General features: G+C 40.6%; 2 protein-coding genes across 2 annotated transcripts in view; both read left to right on the top strand.

Annotated features, from left to right (window-relative positions):
• The window catches only part of LOC146707859 (uncharacterized), an 86,542-nt gene that overhangs the window by 60,239 nt on the left and 2,485 nt on the right, over positions 1–23,818 (top strand). Inside the window, exons 44-47 of the mRNA XM_085459438.1 lie at positions 22,032–22,115; positions 22,199–22,363; positions 22,516–22,689; positions 22,908–22,999. Coding sequence (XP_085315564.1) covers positions 22,032–22,115; positions 22,199–22,363; positions 22,516–22,689; positions 22,908–22,999 — 515 coding nt within the window. The remainder of the gene's footprint in view (positions 1–22,031; positions 22,116–22,198; positions 22,364–22,515; positions 22,690–22,907; positions 23,000–23,818) is intronic.
• On the top strand, positions 1,612–21,055 carry LOC146707860 (uncharacterized). The gene is made up of 3 exons (XM_085460699.1): positions 1,612–12,016; positions 19,629–19,960; positions 20,366–21,055. The coding sequence occupies exons 1-3, from the start codon at positions 1,645–1,647 to the stop codon at positions 21,053–21,055; spliced, it is 11,394 nt and encodes a 3,797-aa protein (XP_085316825.1). The 5' UTR covers positions 1,612–1,644.

Below are 23,818 nucleotides of genomic sequence, written 5' to 3'. Positions count from 1 at the left end.
CGAGGCTTTACACATGACAACGAATGTGACACTTTATTTGACTTCCAAAGTAGTGACTTGAGAACTATGCCTTCTGCATCTTCGCTATCAGAAGCATCTGATACAGAACATACCCTTTATCTTCTAGACGAGTGGGTGGCGGAATTAAGGCCACAGTCTCCTGAATCGCTGGAGTCTGAAGGTGAATTTAGGCCACTCTCTCCGGACTCACCTGTTCCTCAGTTCAGATGTCCCCATAATGAATGTAATGCGGAATTGTTAGGGCAAAGGTCGGTTACACCAGAATCAGCATTTTCAGACTGGGAAGATTCTGATTTGCGTCTGGAAATTATGTTTGATGAGATCAGACCAGTGTCCTCTCAGTCACATTCATCTGATTTTAGTTTGGATCTGTTGTCAGATAATAGAGCGTTGTCTCCAGAGTTTGTGTCTCCTGGTTTGGACTTTTCACTCTTGAACAGTTGGCTGGCAGACTTTAGAGCATCCTCCCCAGAATCTGTGGTGTCAGTTCATCAATGTCCTCATTCTTCTTCCCTGATGTTAAGTCCAACAATCAGTCAACATTGTAACTACTACTTGCAATATTCTGAAAAAAGGCCCACGTCACCTCTTTCAACAATGTCCGATAATGATGATTTAGAATCTTGTCTTGCACAAATGTTTGAAGACAACAGACCAGATTCACCAGATTCCTACTCTTCAAATGTTGAAGTTAAACACTCAGCTCTTACTGTAAAATCATCGCCTTTGCTGCCTGCTTCAAGAACTTTGACCTATGCACAGTTTGTGCGAGGCTTTACACATGACAACGAATGTGACACTTTATTTGACTTCCAAAGTAGTGACTTGAGAACTATGCCTTCTGCATCTTCGCTATCAGAAGCATCTGATACAGAATATACCCTTTATCTTCTAGACGAGTGGGTGGCGGAATTAAGGCCACAGTCTCCTGAATCGCTGGAGTCTGAAGGTGAATTTAGGCCACTCTCTCCGGACTCACCTGTTCCTCAGTTCAGATGTCCCCATAATGAATGTAATGCGGAATTGTTAGGGCAAAGGTCGGTTACACCAGAATCAGCATTTTCAGACTGGGAAGATTCTGATTTGCGTCTGGAAATTATGTTTGATGAGATCAGACCAGTGTCTTCTCAGTCACATTCATCTGATTTTAGTCTGGATCTGTTGTCAGATAATAGAGCGTTGTCTCCAGAGTTTGTGTCTCCTGGTTTGGACTTTTCATTCTTGAACAGTTGGCTGGCAGACTTTAGAGCATCCTCCCCAGAATCTGTGGTGTCAGTTCATCAATGTCCTCATTCTTCTTCCATGATGTTAAGTCCAACAATCAGTCAACATTGTAACTACTACTTGCAATATTCTGAAAAAAGGCCCACGTCACCTCTTTCAACAATGTCCGATAATGATGATTTAGAATCTTGTCTTGCACAAATGTTTGAAGACAACAGACCAGATTCACCAGATTCCTACTCTTCAAATGTTGAAGTTAAACACTCAGCTCTTACTGTAAAATCATCGCCTTTGCTGCCTGCTTCAAGAACTTTGACCTATGCACAGGTTGTGCGAGGCTTTACACATGACAACAAATGTGACACTTTATTTGACTTCCAAAGTAGTGACTTGAGAACTATGCCTTCTGCATCTTCGCTATCAGAAGCATCTGATACAGAATATACCCTTTATCTTCTAGACGAGTGGGTGGCGGAATTAAGGCCACAGTCTCCTGAATCGCTGGAGTCTGAAGGTGAATTTAGGCCGCTCTCTCCGGACTCACCTGTTCCTCAGTTCAGATGTCCCCATAATGAATGTAATGCGGAATTGTTAGGGCAAAGGTCGGTTACACCAGAATCAGCATTTTCAGACTGGGAAGATTCTGATTTGCGTCTGGAAATTATGTTTGATGAGATCAGACCAGTGTCCTCTCAGTCACATTCATCTGATTTTAGTCTGGATCTGTTGTCAGATAATAGAGCATTGTCTCCAGAGTTTGTGTCTCCTGGTTTGGACTTTTCACTCTTGAACAGTTGGCTGGCAGACTTTAGAGCATCCTCCCCAGAATCTGTGGTGTCAGTTCATCAATGTCCTCATTCTTCTTCCCTGATGTTAAGTCCAACAATCAGTCAACATTGTAACTACTACTTGCAATATTCTGAAAATAGGCCCACGTCACCTCTTTCAACAATGTCCGATAATGATGATTTAGAATCTTGTCTTGCACAAATGTTTGAAGACAACAAACCAGATTCACCAGATTCCTACTCTTCAAATGTTGAAGTTAAACACTCAGCTCTTACTGTAAAATCATCGCCTTTGCTGCCTGCTTCAAGAACTTTGACCTATGCACAGGTTGTGCGAGGCTTTACACATGACAACGAATGTGACACTTTATTTGACTTCCAAAGTAGTGACTTGAGAACTATGCCTTCTGCATCTTCGCTATCAGAAGCATCTGATACAGAACATACCCTTTATCTTCTAGACGAGTGGGTGGCGGAATTAAGGCCACAGTCTCCTGAATCGCTGGAGTCTGAAGGTGAATTTAGGCCGCTCTCTCCGGACTCACCTGTTCCTCAGTTCAGATGTCCCCATAATGAATGTAATGCGGAATTGTTAGGGCAAAGGTCGGTTACACCAGAATCAGCATTTTCAGACTGGGAAGATTCTGATTTGCGTCTGGAAATTATGTTTGATGAGATCAGACCAGTGTCTTCTCAGTCACATTCATCTGATTTTAGTCTGGATCTCTTGTCAGATAATAGAGCATTGTCTCCAGAGTTTGTGTCTCCTGGTTTGGACTTTTCACTCTTGAACAGTTGGCTGGCAGACTTTAGAGCATCCTCCCCAGAATCTGTGGTGTCAGTTCATCAATGTCCTCATTCTTCTTCCATGATGTTAAGTCCAACAATCAGTCAACATTGTAACTACTACTTGCAATATTCTGAAAATAGGCCCACGTCACCTCTTTCAACAATGTCCGATAATGATGATTTAGAATCTTGTCTTGCACAAATGTTTGAAGACAACAGACCAGATTCACCAGATTCCTACTCTTCAAATGTTGAAGTTAAACACTCAGCTCTTACTGTAAAATCTTCGCCTTTGCTGCCTGCTTCAAGAACTTTGACCTATGCACAGGTTGTGCGAGGCTTTACACATGACAACGAATGTGACACTTTATTTGACTTCCAAAGTAGTGACTTGAGAACTATGCCTTCTGCGTCTTCGCTATCAGAAGCATCTGATACAGAACATACCCTTTATCTTCTAGACGAGTGGGTGGCGGAATTAAGGCCACAGTCTCCTGAATCGCTGGAGTCTGAAGGTGAATTTAGGCCGCTCTCTCCGGACTCACCTGTTCCTCAGTTCAGATGTCCCCATAATGAATGTAATGCGGAATTGTTAGGGCAAAGGTCGGTTACACCAGAATCAGCATTTTCAGACTGGGAAGATTCTGATTTGCGTCTGGAAATTATGTTTGATGAGATCAGACCAGTGTCTTCTCAGTCACATTCATCTGATTTTAGTCTGGATCTGTTGTCAGATAATAGAGCGTTGTCTCCAGAGTTTGTGTCTCCTGGTTTGGACTTTTCATTCTTGAACAGTTGGCTGGCAGACTTTAGAGCATCCTCCCCAGAATCTGTGGTGTCAGTTCATCAATGTCCTCATTCTTCTTCCATGATGTTAAGTCCAACAATCAGTCAACATTGTAACTACTACTTGCAATATTCTGAAAAAAGGCCCACGTCACCTCTTTCAACAATGTCCGATAATGATGATTTAGAATCTTGTCTTGCACAAATGTTTGAAGACAACAGACCAGATTCACCAGATTCCTACTCTTCAAATGTTGAAGTTAAACACTCAGCTCTTACTGTAAAATCATCGCCTTTGCTGCCTGCTTCAAGAACTTTGACCTATGCACAGGTTGTGCGAGGCTTTACACATGACAACAAATGTGACACTTTATTTGACTTCCAAAGTAGTGACTTGAGAACTATGCCTTCTGCATCTTCGCTATCAGAAGCATCTGATACAGAATATACCCTTTATCTTCTAGACGAGTGGGTGGCGGAATTAAGGCCACAGTCTCCTGAATCGCTGGAGTCTGAAGGTGAATTTAGGCCGCTCTCTCCGGACTCACCTGTTCCTCAGTTCAGATGTCCCCATAATGAATGTAATGCGGAATTGTTAGGGCAAAGGTCGGTTACACCAGAATCAGCATTTTCAGACTGGGAAGATTCTGATTTGCGTCTGGAAATTATGTTTGATGAGATCAGACCAGTGTCCTCTCAGTCACATTCATCTGATTTTAGTCTGGATCTGTTGTCAGATAATAGAGCATTGTCTCCAGAGTTTGTGTCTCCTGGTTTGGACTTTTCACTCTTGAACAGTTGGCTGGCAGACTTTAGAGCATCCTCCCCAGAATCTGTGGTGTCAGTTCATCAATGTCCTCATTCTTCTTCCCTGATGTTAAGTCCAACAATCAGTCAACATTGTAACTACTACTTGCAATATTCTGAAAATAGGCCCACGTCACCTCTTTCAACAATGTCCGATAATGATGATTTAGAATCTTGTCTTGCACAAATGTTTGAAGACAACAAACCAGATTCACCAGATTCCTACTCTTCAAATGTTGAAGTTAAACACTCAGCTCTTACTGTAAAATCATCGCCTTTGCTGCCTGCTTCAAGAACTTTGACCTATGCACAGGTTGTGCGAGGCTTTACACATGACAACGAATGTGACACTTTATTTGACTTCCAAAGTAGTGACTTGAGAACTATGCCTTCTGCATCTTCGCTATCAGAAGCATCTGATACAGAACATACCCTTTATCTTCTAGACGAGTGGGTGGCGGAATTAAGGCCACAGTCTCCTGAATCGCTGGAGTCTGAAGGTGAATTTAGGCCGCTCTCTCCGGACTCACCTGTTCCTCAGTTCAGATGTCCCCATAATGAATGTAATGCGGAATTGTTAGGGCAAAGGTCGGTTACACCAGAATCAGCATTTTCAGACTGGGAAGATTCTGATTTGCGTCTGGAAATTATGTTTGATGAGATCAGACCAGTGTCTTCTCAGTCACATTCATCTGATTTTAGTCTGGATCTCTTGTCAGATAATAGAGCATTGTCTCCAGAGTTTGTGTCTCCTGGTTTGGACTTTTCACTCTTGAACAGTTGGCTGGCAGACTTTAGAGCATCCTCCCCAGAATCTGTGGTGTCAGTTCATCAATGTCCTCATTCTTCTTCCATGATGTTAAGTCCAACAATCAGTCAACATTGTAACTACTACTTGCAATATTCTGAAAATAGGCCCACGTCACCTCTTTCAACAATGTCCGATAATGATGATTTAGAATCTTGTCTTGCACAAATGTTTGAAGACAACAGACCAGATTCACCAGATTCCTACTCTTCAAATGTTGAAGTTAAACACTCAGCTCTTACTGTAAAATCTTCGCCTTTGCTGCCTGCTTCAAGAACTTTGACCTATGCACAGGTTGTGCGAGGCTTTACACATGACAACGAATGTGACACTTTATTTGACTTCCAAAGTAGTGACTTGAGAACTATGCCTTCTGCGTCTTCGCTATCAGAAGCATCTGATACAGAACATACCCTTTATCTTCTAGACGAGTGGGTGGCGGAATTAAGGCCACAGTCTCCTGAATCGCTGGAGTCTGAAGGTGAATTTAGGCCGCTCTCTCCGGACTCACCTGTTCCTCAGTTCAGATGTCCCCATAATGAATGTAATGCGGAATTGTTAGGGCAAAGGTCGGTTACACCAGAATCAGCATTTTCGGACTGGGAAGATTCTGATTTGCGTCTGGAAATTATGTTTGATGAGATCAGACCAGTGTCCTCTCAGTCACATTCATCTGATTTTAGTCTGGATCTGTTGTCAGATAATAGAGCGTTGTCTCCAGAGTTTGTGTCTCCTGGTTTGGACTTTTCATTCTTGAACAGTTGGCTGGCAGACTTTAGAGCATCCTCCCCAGAATCTGTGGTGTCAGTTCATCAATGTCCTCATTCTTCTTCCATGATGTTAAGTCCAACAATCAGTCAACATTGTAACTACTACTTGCAATATTCTGAAAAAAGGCGCACGTCACCTCTTTCAACAATTTCCAATAATGATGATTTAGAATCTTGTCTTGCACAAATGTTTGAAGACAACAGACCAGATTCACCAGATTCCTACTCTTCAAATGTTGAAGTTAAACACTCAGCTCTTACTGTAAAATCATCGCCTTTGCTGCCTGCTTCAAGAACTTTGACCTATGCACAGGTTGTGCGAGGCTTTACACATGACAACGAATGTGACACTTTATTTGACTTCCAAAGTAATGACTTGAGAACTATGCCTTCTGCATCTTCGCCATCAGAAGCATCTGATACAGAACATACCCTTTATCTTCTAGACGAGTGGGTGGCGGAATTAAGGCCACAGTCTCCTGAATCGCTGGAGTCTGAAGGTGAATTTAGGCCGCTCTCTCCGGACTCACCTGTTCCTCAGTTCAGATGTCCCCATAATGAATGTAATGCGGAATTGTTAGGGCAACGGTCGGTTACACCAGAATCAGCATTTTCAGACTGGGAAGATTCTGATTTGCATCTGGAAATTATGTTTGATGAGATCAGACCAGTGTCCTCTCAGTCACATTCATCTGATTTTAGTCTGGATCTGTTGTCAGATAATAGAGCATTGTCTCCAGAGTTTGTGTCTCCTGGTTTGGACTTTTCACTCTTGAACAGTTGGCTGGCAGACTTTAGAGCATCCTCCCCAGAATCTGTGGTGTCAGTTCATCAATGTCCTCATTCTTCTTCCCTGATGTTAAGTCCAACAATCAGTCAACATTGTAACTACTACTTGCAATATTCTGAAAATAGGCCCACGTCACCTCTTTCAACAATGTCCGATAATGATGATTTAGAATCTTGTCTTGCACAAATGTTTGAAGACAACAAACCAGATTCACCAGATTCCTACTCTTCAAATGTTGAAGTTAAACACTCAGCTCTTACTGTAAAATCATCGCCTTTGCTGCCTGCTTCAAGAACTTTGACCTATGCACAGGTTGTGCGAGGCTTTACACATGACAACGAATGTGACACTTTATTTGACTTCCAAAGTAGTGACTTGAGAACTATGCCTTCTGCATCTTCGCTATCAGAAGCATCTGATACAGAACATACCCTTTATCTTCTAGACGAGTGGGTGGCGGAATTAAGGCCACAGTCTCCTGAATCGCTGGAGTCTGAAGGTGAATTTAGGCCGCTCTCTCCGGACTCACCTGTTCCTCAGTTCAGATGTCCCCATAATGAATGTAATGCGGAATTGTTAGGGCAAAGGTCGGTTACACCAGAATCAGCATTTTCAGACTGGGAAGATTCTGATTTGCGTCTGGAAATTATGTTTGATGAGATCAGACCAGTGTCTTCTCAGTCACATTCATCTGATTTTAGTCTGGATCTCTTGTCAGATAATAGAGCATTGTCTCCAGAGTTTGTGTCTCCTGGTTTGGACTTTTCACTCTTGAACAGTTGGCTGGCAGACTTTAGAGCATCCTCCCCAGAATCTGTGGTGTCAGTTCATCAATGTCCTCATTCTTCTTCCATGATGTTAAGTCCAACAATCAGTCAACATTGTAACTACTACTTGCAATATTCTGAAAATAGGCCCACGTCACCTCTTTCAACAATGTCCGATAATGATGATTTAGAATCTTGTCTTGCACAAATGTTTGAAGACAACAGACCAGATTCACCAGATTCCTACTCTTCAAATGTTGAAGTTAAACACTCAGCTCTTACTGTAAAATCTTCGCCTTTGCTGCCTGCTTCAAGAACTTTGACCTATGCACAGGTTGTGCGAGGCTTTACACATGACAACGAATGTGACACTTTATTTGACTTCCAAAGTAGTGACTTGAGAACTATGCCTTCTGCGTCTTCGCTATCAGAAGCATCTGATACAGAACATACCCTTTATCTTCTAGACGAGTGGGTGGCGGAATTAAGGCCACAGTCTCCTGAATCGCTGGAGTCTGAAGGTGAATTTAGGCCGCTCTCTCCGGACTCACCTGTTCCTCAGTTCAGATGTCCCCATAATGAATGTAATGCGGAATTGTTAGGGCAAAGGTCGGTTACACCAGAATCAGCATTTTCGGACTGGGAAGATTCTGATTTGCGTCTGGAAATTATGTTTGATGAGATCAGACCAGTGTCCTCTCAGTCACATTCATCTGATTTTAGTCTGGATCTGTTGTCAGATAATAGAGCGTTGTCTCCAGAGTTTGTGTCTCCTGGTTTGGACTTTTCATTCTTGAACAGTTGGCTGGCAGACTTTAGAGCATCCTCCCCAGAATCTGTGGTGTCAGTTCATCAATGTCCTCATTCTTCTTCCATGATGTTAAGTCCAACAATCAGTCAACATTGTAACTACTACTTGCAATATTCTGAAAAAAGGCGCACGTCACCTCTTTCAACAATTTCCAATAATGATGATTTAGAATCTTGTCTTGCACAAATGTTTGAAGACAACAGACCAGATTCACCAGATTCCTACTCTTCAAATGTTGAAGTTAAACACTCAGCTCTTACTGTAAAATCATCGCCTTTGCTGCCTGCTTCAAGAACTTTGACCTATGCACAGGTTGTGCGAGGCTTTACACATGACAACGAATGTGACACTTTATTTGACTTCCAAAGTAGTGACTTGAGAACTATGCCTTCTGCATCTTCGCCATCAGAAGCATCTGATACAGAACATACCCTTTATCTTCTAGACGAGTGGGTGGCGGAATTAAGGCCACAGTCTCCTGAATCGCTGGAGTCTGAAGGTGAATTTAGGCCGCTCTCTCCGGACTCACCTGTTCCTCAGTTCAGATGTCCCCATAATGAATGTAATGCGGAATTGTTAGGGCAAAGGTCGGTTACACCAGAATCAGCATTTTCAGACTGGGAAGATTCTGATTTGCGTCTGGAAATTATGTTTGATGAGATCAGACCAGTGTCCTCTCAGTCACATTCATCTGATTTTAGTCTGGATCTGTTGTCAGATAATAGAGCATTGTCTCCAGAGTTTGTGTCTCCTGGTTTGGACTTTTCACTCTTGAACAGTTGGCTGGCAGACTTTAGAGCATCCTCCCCAGAATCTGTGGTGTCAGTTCATCAATGTCCTCATTCTTCTTCCCTGATGTTAAGTCCAACAATCAGTCAACATTGTAACTACTACTTGCAATATTCTGAAAATAGGCCCACGTCACCTCTTTCAACAATGTCCGATAATGATGATTTAGAATCTTGTCTTGCACAAATGTTTGAAGACAACAGACCAGATTCACCAGATTCCTACTCTTCAAATGTTGAAGTTAAACACTCAGCTCTTACTGTAAAATCATCGCCTTTGCTGCCTGCTTCAAGAACTTTGACCTATGCACAGTTTGTGCGAGGCTTTACACATGACAACGAATGTGACACTTTATTTGACTTCCAAAGTAGTGACTTGAGAACTATGCCTTCTGCATCTTCGCTATCAGAAGCATCTGATACAGAATATACCCTTTATCTTCTAGACGAGTGGGTGGCGGAATTAAGGCCACAGTCTCCTGAATCGCTGGAGTCTGAAGGTGAATTTAGGCCGCTCTCTCTGGACTCACCTGTTCCTCAGTTCAGATGTCCCCATAATGAATGTAATGCGGAATTGTTAGGGCAAAGGTCGGTTACACCAGAATCAGCATTTTCAGACTGGGAAGATTCTGATTTGCGTCTGGAAATTATGTTTGATGAGATCAGACCAGTGTCCTCTCAGTCACATTCATCTGATTTTAGTCTGGATCTGTTGTCAGATAATAGAGCATTGTCTCCAGAGTTTGTGTCTCCTGGTTTGGACTTTTCACTCTTGAACAGTTGGCTGGCAGACTTTAGAGCATCCTCCCCAGAATCTGTGGTGTCAGTTCATCAATGTCCTCATTCTTCTTCCCTGATGTTAAGTCCAACAATCAGTCAACATTGTAACTACTACTTGCAATATTCTGAAAATAGGCCCACGTCACCTCTTTCAACAATGTCCGATAATGATGATTTAGAATCTTGTCTTGCACAAATGTTTGAAGACAACAAACCAGATTCACCAGATTCCTACTCTTCAAATGTTGAAGTTAAACACTCAGCTCTTACTGTAAAATCATCGCCTTTGCTGCCTGCTTCAAGAACTTTGACCTATGCACAGGTTGTGCGAGGCTTTACACATGACAACGAATGTGACACTTTATTTGACTTCCAAAGTAGTGACTTGAGAACTATGCCTTCTGCATCTTCGCTATCAGAAGCATCTGATACAGAATATACCCTTTATCTTCTAGACGAGTGGGTGGCGGAATTAAGGCCACAGTCTCCTGAATCGCTGGAGTCTGAAGGTGAATTTAGGCCGCTCTCTCCGGACTCACCTGTTCCTCAGTTCAGATGTCCCCATAATGAATGTAATGCGGAATTGTTAGGGCAAAGGTCGGTTACACCAGAATCAGCATTTTCAGACTGGGAAGATTCTGATTTGCGTCTGGAAATTATGTTTGATGAGATCAGACCAGTGTCTTCTCAGTCACATTCATCTGATTTTAGTCTGGATCTCTTGTCAGATAATAGAGCATTGTCTCCAGAGTTTGTGTCTCCTGGTTTGGACTTTTCACTCTTGAACAGTTGGCTGGCAGACTTTAGAGCATCCTCCCCAGAATCTGTGGTGTCAGTTCATCAATGTCCTCATTCTTCTTCCATGATGTTAAGTCCAACAATCAGTCAACATTGTAACTACTACTTGCAATATTCTGAAAATAGGCCCACGTCACCTCTTTCAACAATGTCCGATAATGATGATTTAGAATCTTGTCTTGCACAAATGTTTGAAGACAACAGACCAGATTCACCAGATTCCTACTCTTCAAATGTTGAAGTTAAACACTCAGCTCTTACTGTAAAATCTTCGCCTTTGCTGCCTGCTTCAAGAACTTTGACCTATGCACAGGTTGTGCGAGGCTTTACACATGACAACGAATGTGACACTTTATTTGACTTCCAAAGTAGTGACTTGAGAACTATGCCTTCTGCGTCTTCGCTATCAGAAGCATCTGATACAGAACATACCCTTTATCTTCTAGACGAGTGGGTGGCGGAATTAAGGCCACAGTCTCCTGAATCGCTGGAGTCTGAAGGTGAATTTAGGCCGCTCTCTCCGGACTCACCTGTTCCTCAGTTCAGATGTCCCCATAATGAATGTAATGCGGAATTGTTAGGGCAAAGGTCGGTTACACCAGAATCAGCATTTTCAGACTGGGAAGATTCTCATTTGTGTCTGGAAATTATGTTTGATGAGATCAGACCAGTGTCCTCTCAGTCACATTCATCTGATTTTAGTCTGGATCTGTTGTCAGATAATAGAGCATTGTCTCCAGAGTTTGTGTCTCCTGGTTTGGACTTTTCACTCTTGAACAGTTGGCTGGCAGACTTTAGAGCATCCTCCCCAGAATCTTTGGTGTCAGTTCATCAATGTCCTCATTCTTCTTCCATGATGTTAAGTCCAACAATCAGTCAACATTGTAACTACTACTTGCAATATTCTGAAAATAGGCCCACGTCACCTCTTTCAACAATGTCCGATAATGATGATTTAGAATCTTGTCTTGCACAAATGTTTGAAGACAACAGACCAGATTCACCAGATTCCTACTCTTCAAATGTTGAAGTTAAACACTCAGCTCTTACTGTAAAATCATCGCCTTTGCTGCCTGCTTCAAGATCTTTGACCTATGCACAGGTTGTGCGAGGCTTTACACATGACAATGAATGTGACACTTTATTTGACTTCCAAAGTAGTGACTTGAGAACTATGCCTTCTGCATCTTCGCCATCAGAAGCATCTGATACAGAACATACCCTTTATCTTCTAGACGAGTGGGTGGCGGAATTAAGGCCCCAGTCTCCTGAATCGCTGGAGTCTGAAGGTGAATTTAGGCCACTCTCTCCGGACTCACCTGTTCCTCAGTTCAGATGTCCCCATAATGAATGTAATGCGGAATTGTTAGGGCAAAGGTCGGTTACACCAGAATCAGCATTTTCAGACTGGGAAGATTCTGATTTGCGTCTGGAAATTATGTTTGATGAGATCAGACCAGTGTCCTCTCAGTCACATTCATCTGATTTTGGTCCCGATTCTTTATCAAATAATAGTCCTTCGTCCCCAGAAAATGAACGCGACACAACTTCGTCCCGAAAATCAAGTCATGCTTTCAGAGAAAAATCAACTTCAGCCAAGGCTTTTTCATCAGATTTTGAACCTCTATCTTCTCAAAACCTATTAGTTAATAAAAACCATACCCAGGTACACACTTCATCTTTGCATTCCTTGCCACAGTCATATGAAATGAGATATGTTAGTGATTCTAGCATACAAAACAAAGTTTGTTTTCCCAAACTAATGTCACATCTTTCTGATCCAATGTATAAAGGAAAATGTCCTTGTTGTGATATTAGATTTTCTGAAACCATCCACCTATTTAGTCAAGTCAGTTGAACATCACAAAAAATATCCTGACACAATAGTAACTAAAATGGTTCAGTTTTTTTTCTCTAGTATTTCACCAGTCACCAGTCATCTTTTTTTGCATAACAACTATTGTGTTATTAGATCTTCAAGCATCTCTATTGCAATGCTGAAGACACCCGTAATCTTGATTTATGACGTTAATTTATGATAAACTGTGTGATTCCCCTACACATATATTCTATTTATCCTTTATTCCTTTATTCCTTAGTCCTTATGCTCTTTTCCTCAATGCAAGTAAGGCCAACTAGTTACTGCTAGGGCTTCTAGGTACTACTAGGATCATGGGATTAACTCAAAATGAGCTTAATGTTCCCTTATGTGTTTTCAACTGTTGCCTTTTTTAGTGAATGTGGTTGTATTTTGAGCCCTAATTTTGAGGGGGGTTTGTTTTTTTGTTTGACCAAGCCTTTCATGTTCCCTAATGTGTAATGTTTAATGATTATCCACGCCAGTTAGGGCTGGTCAATATGGCCTAAAATCCATATCATGGTATAATTTGAAGCATGTGCGGTAACGATATATATCGCGATATATTCTTTTCTTCTGTATAACATACTTTACACACTATAAGGCAGGGGTCGACAACCCTGGGCACGCGTGCCAAGGGTTAACTGATGGCACGACCGTATCTGGACTGGCCATCTGGCATACCGGGTGATTTTTCGTTTTTATGGGCTGATTATGTATTTATTTATTTATTTTTGTAACGGTATAAACAATGAAAGGTGGTGGATTGGCCAGATACTGGTCGATGTGTAAAAATAACTCAGTTGTTTGTGGAAGCTCCGCCATAGCCACCACCAGAGGCCAGCGGGTGGATGAGGGAAAGGGGGGGCAGGAGGAGAGACCCGAGGCAGCCGCTGGTCCCAGTGTCAGGTGAACTGAACTTCAGGTAAGACGTTATGACCTGCAGTCTATCTGGGTCATAGAAAAACCAAGTTTAGGTGTAGTTTATTTTCGTTGTGCTGACTTTTTACAGTCAGTTACAATAACCCGTACTGCGTACTAGCTGGCGGAGTTTCTATACAGCTGGGCAGGTGCTATGATGTTACTGATAGCGAACTTTATTTTATTCATAAGGTTAGTTAGTAGAGTTGCCAACCGTCCTGTAAAAAACGGAATAATCCCATATTCAGAGAAAATATTACGCGTTTCGTATTGAGCTGAAAAGGAACACAGTTTGTCCCGTACTTCAGCTAAAATGGAAAAAGACACAAAGCAAATCAAATCAAATCAAATCACTTTTATTGTCACATCACATGTGCAGGTACATTGGTACAGCACATGTGAGTGAAATTCTTGTGTGCGAGCTTCACAAGCAAAGCTGGAGTTTTTCTGCGTCTTTACGCTGCACAGCTGTTTCTTCTTCTCTCACTCTCTCCCCCTCCCTCTCCTGTTGCTACTTCAGTCATGAAACTGATCAATGATCAGCTGATCGGCTATGCTTGTTTATCGCCCACTTTGCACCAGAAACAGGAAACCAGCGGAAACAGGAAAACAGCAACATCATCTAGCAAAGTTTTGCCAGGGGGCCAGGTAGGGCATTAACAGGGAAAGGGGGGCACAAAGAAATATGTTTCTTTCTTATTCTCATTTAAAAATATCTAGCTTTTATTAAATAATTATCTGAATCTTATAACCAAAGTTTTTATCTGACGTAAAATGTATAGAAATCATACATATACCAACAAGACAGTGTACATCACTGTCACCAAGGCGTTTGTTTTCATTCAAAGGCTTTATATCTTTAATACCTGGTGGGCCGGTCTCTAGTCAAAATGCCCGGGCCGATCTTTTGTCACAGTCCAGCCCTGGGCACGACACGCAGTGAGTTAATCTGAGAAGGTGTATTAAAAAATAAATGGCTGGGCCAGCGGTGCACATCACAAATTAGCTCACATAGACACACTAGTTGTGCCGCTTCTTAATGACGGTATCTTAGCTAACAACCACAACGACCAGATTCAACTTGTAATTGGCTAAAAATAACTTAGCTTACCAGTGAGAGGGACGTTGCTAGCTGACAGTTTTTTCAAGCGATGTTGAAATTTCCACATTCCGACACTTCAGATGCTTCAGGAGCTCTCCGCTCAGCGCAGCATCAGCACCACAGAAATACACGGATACATCCGTAGACTCGAGACTGATCAAACCAGAAGGCTTTAATGAGCAGCTGGATTTGTCTCGCATTAACTGGCTGAGTTAATGCCAGTTAATGCGACATTGAAATGCAGCTGATTGAACTGAAAACCTCAACTTTGTGGGGGTGAAAGTTTGCAGAACTACGAACGAAGCTGGAATCCATAGCTGTGCGTGTTCATGGAGCTTGCATTTTCACCTGCTGGACATCACTACCTGACAAGTTTAACTGTCTTCAGAACATTGCAGAGGCATTATTGACAGTATTTGGCTCTACATATCTGTGTAAGCAGATTTTCTCTCACACGAAGAGTGTCCTCAGGTAGCGGTCTGCATGCTGGACACTCGTAGACCTGTGTCTCTGAGTGGGAGACCAGAGATCACATTAACATGTGTATCCCTGTATTAACAAACATGTCATATTGGCTCAGTTTATTTTTCTTATCATTGTTGTGAGGAGACCATAAAGAGCATTTGCATTTTCTGTTGTACAGTTCATTTGCTGTTATGGAGTTCTTGTTATGGATAAAAAGTGTATTTTTTTGTTTCAAAACAGCTGATAACTATTCGCTGATAGCTGCAAACATCTGCGAACAAATATAATTCTATAAAGTTGTTCTATATAGTGTGTAACTGTCAATATAGAGTTATTAAATTTATTGCTAATGCAATCATATGGCACATTGACTTCTGAAGAAATTTTAGATGGTACTCATCATCAGAAAGGTTGTCTACCCCCCGCTATAAGGCATAAAATACTTTCATTTTCTCAGAAATCGACAGTGTGCCTTATGTCTGAATTCTGGTTGTGCTTACTCACCTCGAACCGATTTTATGTGGTAGAAATCTGTCAAAAAATGTTTTAGTATGATTTTGGTAAGCTATGAAGGCGCACAGCTTGATGGATTGCCAGAGCGTTACGGCTGCCGTAGTCAGGAGCTTCGCGGAGTAATCCGGGTCCAAAACTCCGTCTGCTTCAGGTCCCAAAGTCAAACGAAAAACTGTCTAAATTCTTTCATCCTTAATAAAATAATCAGCGTTGCTGCTTTACCAGGTGTAACAATTAAGTTTAACATCCAGGCATCCATGAAAACAGAATTTATTAAATTTAATGGAGTTAGAAGTTAGCAGGAAGTTAGCTCGCTAGTTTCCACTTAAACATGATATAGCATGTTCTGACTGAGAGATTTCTGAAAAATTAAAATGTACAGGTCTGCTATGACTTCCAACATAAATGAAAACAGACAGAAAACTAAACAGCAGTGATTTTTGTAGGGTTACTGAAGTTGGACTAGCTGGTATATAATGATGTGCTACGTGATCGCTAGCAAAACAGCTATGTTAGCATAACATTAGCACAGTGAAGCTGAAGGATGAACGCTAACCTTTTTCCACTCGATAAAAGTTAACGTGAGGATTTCTGGTGGTTAGGGACAAATGCAATTGCATGGCAGGATGCTGTAAACGGACAAAACTTCAGTCAGGAGAACAACTGAGGTAATCCACAATACGAGGTTAGTCATTAATATACTGCAACAACATGGGAATAGAACAGCTGCGAGAGAATTCATCATTATTGAATCAATGGTACGGAAGTGGAGGAAGCGCAGTTTTTAGCTTTCCCCATATTCGAAAAGTGCTTCGTCTCTTTGCTATTACTGTCGCCCGGCATAATTTGCAGATGATGTTGTTTGCAGCTGCTGCAATGCTTTCGACCAAAACAGGCACAGCTTGATGACGCCGTCAACATGCGCTATCACGGTAGAGCGGTATAAGTCAAAATCTCTACCGTTGGCCAAATTTATATTGTTTCTATCGTATACCGTTTCTACCGCCCACCCCTAACGCTTGTCAAGTTTTATTAAGCTCAAGTCTGCTGATTTTGTCACAGGCTGTAATGCTGGAAATCCAGGCCACATTTTGGAGTAAGGTCTAGTCAAGGTCTAGTCTTGTATAGTGTAACCTGCATGTAACATCCTATGTGCATGCATAAGTGGACCATAGGTGTTTTGCTGGGTGTCTACCAAATATCAGGTAGTTTCAATGTTGTGGCTGACCTACTGCTCATACTCAGAATGCAGTGTGACCAGTTGTTTATCTGTTTTATTCTGTCCAAACAAGCTTTTGCATTAGTTAGTAGAGTTACACCAGCAGAAACGCCTATCTGATGCTGTAGGGGCACATTCAAATGGAGGCGTGACAACATAAATTATAAATTAAAGGGTCACCATCTGGTCAAAACAGTTTTGTTCAGGAGTGCTGAGGTATTTGACTCTGATTTTAAGACATTATAATATTTGGTGCAACAAATAATTTAGAAAGGAAATGAAATGCTATATCTGTCACTATGTTCCCTGGATAAATAAAAAGTTAGCAAATGAATTGTCATCACATGGTGCAGATGAGCCACCAGAGGGAGTTGACAGGTGTTGTGCTTTGTCACAGATCATCTGTCTTCCACCAACTCAATTCTGTCTTTCAGAGAATAGACATTATAGGCATAACATTGTATATTCACAGCTCAGATAATAAAATTACCTATCTATCTAATCTGGAGAGACACTGTAATTATTTATGTTTTGCTATTTTTCTTTTATGTGATATGACCATATTATCGATTGTATACACTAGTTTTTATTGTATACAATGTGTATTGTACACTCTATACTTTAGAGTTTAATATTCAATCCTACGGGTCCCCCATAAATGTACTGTACAAAAAAAGGTGTACACAGTCAGTTGTTGATGATTTGTTGCCTGCAATCACTAAAATTATTTAAAATTCAGATTAGAGTGAAACTCCCCAACAATCAGACAAAGCCCTATGCTCAAGCAGTAGTAAATGGACTGGTTCTTATATAGCACTTTTCTACTCTGACAAGGCACTCGGAGCGCTACAACTTGCCTTATTCACCCACTCATACAAGCACTTTTTTTTTCTTTTTCTATGCAATTGCTTTCTGTCTAAAATTCACACTCCAGTGGATGCATCGAAGAGCAACTTGGGGTTACTATCTTGCCCAAGTATATCTGGCATGCAGGCTAGTTCAGACAGAGGATCTGTTGCTGTTGGTTTTGGCAAGTAAGAAGAAAAAATAGAAGAGCATTCAAATAGATTACAAAATTCTGATTTCACTCTACATTAGTTACAGTCACAGATACATATCTTGAAACAAAGACTACACAAAATGAAACATCTGAAAACGAACCTATAACTCTTTACTAAGATATAAATAATCGTTTTTCAGTTTGTTTTTTAATAAAGCCTAAATGCCAAAAAGTCTATATTAGATCACAATAAACCACAGCTAGTTTTCATCATTTGAGTCACAAGCCATCTGTAGAAAACAGTGGTTTTCATCATGGTACCTGGCTGGAGGAGGCTTTCCAATGAACAACCTCAAGGAAAAAAGAATCCCTGAAGTGAATACAACTTGTGTATGAACAAAAATGGACACAACAATATCACATGTCCAAGACTGATCTTCCCAAGTACATGAAAAGCCCATGAAAAGAAAATCCACGATCAAGTTCAAGAGAAAAATTTCCATGGCATTGGTAAGGCAGCAAAGGCTGTTGCATATCAGTGAATGCAGTGTTGATTTTTATAAGTAGTAGCTTCCCCCAATAACAAGCAATGGCTCTCTGACCATGGCATGTTTGCATTAGAACAGGTAGAATGCCCTTTCTCTGAAGCAAAACTAATAGAGATTACCAATAGAAATGTATTTTTTATTTACTGTAGTTGCAGCAAATCTTTTGCAATATTTAGCTGTTCAGTTAAAAAACACAGAATTCTAAATTTGCCACAGCTGATATTTTTCTTCCTCTTTGAAAGTACATCCTCCGCCAAAGAATTTTTACATTTAAAACCCACACATTTTGCTTTCCCAAATGTATTGGCAGGGGCGCAACACCTTGGGTTGGTTGCGTTGATTCAAATTTTCACCTGATGTGTTTTTGTAACCTTTCCTTATAATGCTGTGTCATTTGGGCAGGTTTTTTGAAACAGTGTTATTATTATTGCAGTAATGCAGCTCAGCAAAATGCACTAGCAAATTTTATAAACTGCTGGATGGCTGACTTTATATGACATGGAAGTGACTTTATACTATACTTATGCATGTTCATCTTCACAGTAAATCAAATCTTTTGTTATTCATTTTTGCAAGTCTATCATAGTTGTAATATAATGTCTTGTCAATTATGTACTGCTATGAAGAATATTTCAAAAATATCGATGGGCATCTTAATAGGTCATGCCATGCTTTTTAAACCTCATGCTGCTTGTTAAATACATGTATTAACATATTTCTTAATATGTTAATTCTGTTTTATATGCATGTGCACTACAAGTGAACTTAATTATTTAAAATATTGCTCACTGTTCTTGTATTTAAAACACCAACTTGTCCTTGAAAAATCTTGGAAAATGCATGCGTCATTGGAGTCTTCCTTAAATCAACAACAAAACCACCCATGATATTTATTTTTAATTCCCACTTCATTGTACCATTTCTTTCAGGTGTCACCTGCATCTTCCAAGACAAATATTTCACAAGATTCACAACAAAAAAATCTTGAATTAGGACAGAGGCAGGTCTTTCCAGCAGAATCCCCATCCTTACCATGTGATTCAAATACAGTTTTCACTAAAAAACTAGAATTACCAATTCCAGCTAACTTTGACTTGAGTAAAGCACAATTTGACACCACAGTGAACAATCAAATTAGTGCACCACAGGAAAAAGACAAAATGTCATCTCCCACAAGTGAAGATTATGGCTTAGTTAAACCAAGCTTCATGACTCTAGAATCAGTCTCTCAAACAGCTCAAGATAGCCCAGATGCTGCAACTGTCATGTCCTCAGAATCCACACCAACACCACCAGGGTCTGGGTCCCCTCAGCTTGACCAGCTTCTGTCAGATCTGGAGGAGATGAAACTTAAGTTTAGACCAGAGGCACTTAAACCACATTCATCTGAATCCACCAACGAGATCCCTGCAGTTGACCAAATGTATGAGTTCCAAGATATTTTCCTTCAGGATCACAGCCCTGCAGAATATAGTGATATGCTAAAAGTCAATCTATCATCTGCTGCACAGCTTGCAGTAGATAACCCAGATATTCCCATTACAGAGCATCCACATTTCCAGACATCCATTCAGCTTGAACATGAAATGGTCTCAGTCATTCCCGATGTAACAAAACTTGTCATAAGCGTACCATCAAGCTCTGGTCTTCATAAAGACAGTTCTGAGTCCTCTAATGAATCCCTTTCGAGCCCAGAATCTTCCCAAAGACTTTGTGAAGAAATGGAACAACCAAGCTTTCATGTGGATGCATTTCAGTTAAGCACACATGGTCTAAATAATACTCAGAAATTTCCTTCAGTTGCTACAAAGAGCAAGTCTGACATACCTGAGAAAGATATTTGTTGGGAAGATGCTACAACTGACATTCTTCAGAGTCAAGAAGCACATGAATTAGCTATGCCATCTAATGACTTTAAAGGTGTGACAGAATCACAGACTAACCCAGATAGACTTCAGTTATGGGCAGCAAACTCTGTTGACAGTATACATAATGAAGATTTGTCTTCACAGTCTCTTTCTGATTTGACTCCTGAGACAGTGATATCTGCAAGAAATTTCAGCTTTGAAGAACTGGTGCCCAATTCCTCATCAAGGAACTTAAAAATATCTTCAGATGAGGACAGGACCAGTGAACACCATTCAGAAGGATCTCTGACTTCAGTAGACGATGAATGTTTTGACTCTGAGTCTTCTTCAGTCAAACCCAAAACTTATTCTTCTTCAGCCTCTGATGAAGAGTACAACTTGCCACCTGGCTATGCAGAGGCCTCCTCTATTTCATCTACCTATACTCAGATACCTTCAGGATACAGTCCTATAGTGCATAGTGGTGCAGACAGTCCAACCAATGAATATTCTGACCCAGAGCCTTACTTTGACTGCAAACAGGGTTCATCCGATTTCTCAGAGCCTGATCCTGATGAATCTGAGACAAGAGCTAGGTCAAGTGGAGGTCAAGCCCAGGATCACTCTAGAGTGCAGGAAAAGTTGAATCAAAAAGTACTGTTGTCTTCTGGAAGTGAAGATTACGAAGACGCTTCTTTTGTCCATGAGCCTATTTATCGTGTAGATGTAAAGAGAGAAGAAATGCAAGAAACATCAGATGAAGAATTCACCTTGTGTGAGACTTCACAACCACCACCTGTCTGTGAAACTGCAGCATATCATGATACTGATAAATCTCTGACAAGGGTAAGATGAGAGTTGGTAAAAAAAAACTGCAAGTGTTTTCCCCAGAGCTGAGCTTGGCCAAATGACTATATTTGCTTCAGAGAGGAATGACTGCTGGTAACCCTGTAGACACGTGAATGGGAGCTAAAACTCCTTCTAACCCTTAATTTGTTTTGATTTCACATTTGACTAATCCTAACTTAGCATGTCACTTTGCTGCCTGTAACTAGTAGGATCACTCACAGTGATAACATGAGTTACTTTTTTTTTCATCAGTAGGCACATTTATTGTCATCTAGGTAAGAGCATGGTGTATTTTCTTTTTTTGTTTAATTATAGACTGCCATGTTGTACTTTCAGTGTAATGTACAAAACGACATGCAATCATCTGAAAGTGCAACATATCACTCTGCTTCTTGCTTGCTTTCCTGCAAACCTAGCATTCATGCTGTCATTCATTATTAAATGTCAATGGATTTGTGTTGCTTGGTCAGGAGATCAACGCTGAGCTTGGATCAATGTCAGAAAGTTCAGATGATGAATTTTTGACTGCCAGAATAGTACAAAGAAGAGTTGTCATTCAGGTATCTGATTTAGCATGACTGATGACGTTTTAAACCAGTGTGGCAACTAAATGAAAGCTAAAAACTTTCACTGTCAAGTTACAAATGTTTATTTTCTAACAACCTTAAGTCTTAACAGAAAGGATTAAAATGGGTTCAAATTAGATAACACACCCCTTGATTAACATGTATGAGCCTAACCTGAGAGTTTTGTGCTGCTGTGAGCACTTTTTTTCTTGGTTTATTTAACAAAATACATCTGAAAATGCAAGTTTGTTTCCTGTGTCCCGAAGTCTCTGTTTTCTCACTGAATTACTGCTTAAAAGTTGTGTGCATTATTATACTCGAACATACAGTTGCACTAATTTGTCAGTTAAAGAAGTGAATATTTCACTGACCCAAATGAGCCTGTATGATTATTAGTTGTCTTGTTTTCCTCATAGGCTGATGAAATGCCAGACCTCCCTGCCCAGTCGGTGTCAGAAGAAAGGTACAAGGATGAAAATGGACACATAGTTGTCAAAAAGGTGGAGAAAAAATGCACTATATGCATTATATGCAAGTATAAGTTAATCCTATATATAGTCGTTAAATGCATTATCTTGCTCAGGTTACCCGTAAAATTATACGTAAGTGTGTTTCCGCGGATGGTGCGGAGCATGAAGAGACGACCTTAGAAGGAGCTCCTCAGGGGTTTGTCCCTGCAGCGGAGGGAGATGGCTACTCTAAGGTTGTGAAGCGGACAGTCGTGAAAAGTGAGGGAGACCACACAGAGGTATGTTCGTTGCAGATGTCCTTCTTCATAGTGTTTTGTTCTGTTTTGTTTTGGGGTTGTTTTTTGTTTTGTTTTTTACCAAAAAATGGAAGGTGTAACATCTATACTGACATTAATATATAAAGTACAGCTAAATAAACTTTTTGACCTAGGTGACTTTTACCGAACGTGAGCATTCGTCATCATCAAGGCAGGAGACGGCTGATGGCCGCAAGATCAGTCACACGGAAAGGACAACCGTGTTGGAGGGTGAAAGGACAGTGACACACCATGGTGATCAGTCTTTGACCTCTGATCTGCCTACAGCCCAGGACGACTTCAAGAAGGTTTTTAAACACTTTGTCACCGTTATTCCCCAACCACATAACCACATATTAACATAATACTTATACATCAACATTCTTCATGTCTTAGCACCTTAGGTTTAAAAAAAAAAATAAACAAACAGCACATTGTGAAGATGTTTCGAGTTTCAAATGTATGTTTTTTATTATTTAATCACTTTGAATTAAGAGACTGTGTTCTCTGCTTTTCATGCCACCAGGCATTCGGTTATTTGAGTGGTTTTAGCGGAACAGAGCTCCCTCTGGTGGTAGAAAGAGAGACTATCAAAGAGGATGGAACAGTGGTCAGGAGGTGTGCCTACTGGAGTGCACGTGTGTGTGTGTGAAGCTTACTATTATTGACTAATGTTTGCGCATGTTCATTTGTGCTGGCAAACAAATTTTTTGTATTCTTAACCAATTCAAAGTCAAACGTGTAAATAAACCAGTGAGATGTGAGTTTATAATTTTTTAACTCTTGTGAACAACTGCAAGAAAATGTTGTCCCGTGCACTACATTAAAATTATTATTCATGCACTATTTAGTTGTTTTTAGTAAATCATAGTTTTAGTGATTACTTTGTGTTGCTGCTTTTGAGTAGTATAGAAGTTGAATAGCCTTAAATATTCCAAGTAATTAACAAGCAAAAGACACAAAAATGAAAAGGAAAAAGATACATTTTGACACAAATGAGTTTTGAGTAGAATTCCGTAGGTTTCCTAATGGTGGTATTTTACAAACAAGTTTAATTCAGGAAAAACTGGCTCAAAAGAAATTCCTTGGTTTGAGGAACCTGAATTCAGGTTCCACGCAGGGGACGACATGTTTTCAGCCTTAACAGTATGAGTTTTGCAACACAATCTTAAGCTTTCTCCACTAAGAAAATAGCTATGAAGTTGCTCACAAAAAATTGATTCCTTTCATCTAGTCATAGTGATTTCAGGTCCAGATGAACAGAATCAAGTTGTGGGGATTTCCTTACCTGGACGATCGAGCATGCATCAAGACCATGAAGTTGCTGTGCATGTGTGCAGCGAGTATTAATAGAGATGAGAAAGAGAGATCAATTTCTCCCATAACTGCTTCTCAGGCTCACTGTCCACAACTGAATTTAAAGTCCTTCTCTTTACA

The sequence above is a fragment of the Copadichromis virginalis genome, linkage group LG6 (genome assembly GCF_057382275.1).
Source record: "Copadichromis virginalis isolate Kocher_CV1m ecotype Utaka linkage group LG6, C_Virginalis_male_GT1.1, whole genome shotgun sequence".
Lineage (NCBI taxonomy): Eukaryota > Metazoa > Chordata > Actinopteri > Cichliformes > Cichlidae > Copadichromis > Copadichromis virginalis.
Note: the sequence above shows the minus strand (reverse complement) of the source record. Positions and strands in the feature narration are given on the sequence as shown.

Bases quoted from the DNA above. Each gene is read 5' to 3' on its own strand.
- LOC146707860 (XM_085460699.1), top strand. From the start codon at position 1,645: ATGCCTTCTGCATCTTCGCTATCAGAAGCATCTGATACAGAATATACC. The intron at 12,017-19,628 runs GTGAATTTAGGC...TCATGTCCTCAG, and splicing joins TGAATCGCTGGAGTCTGAAG to AATCCACACCAACACCACCA. The intron at 19,961-20,365 runs GTAACAAAACTT...TTGTCTTCACAG, and splicing joins TGGTCTCAGTCATTCCCGAT to TCTCTTTCTGATTTGACTCC.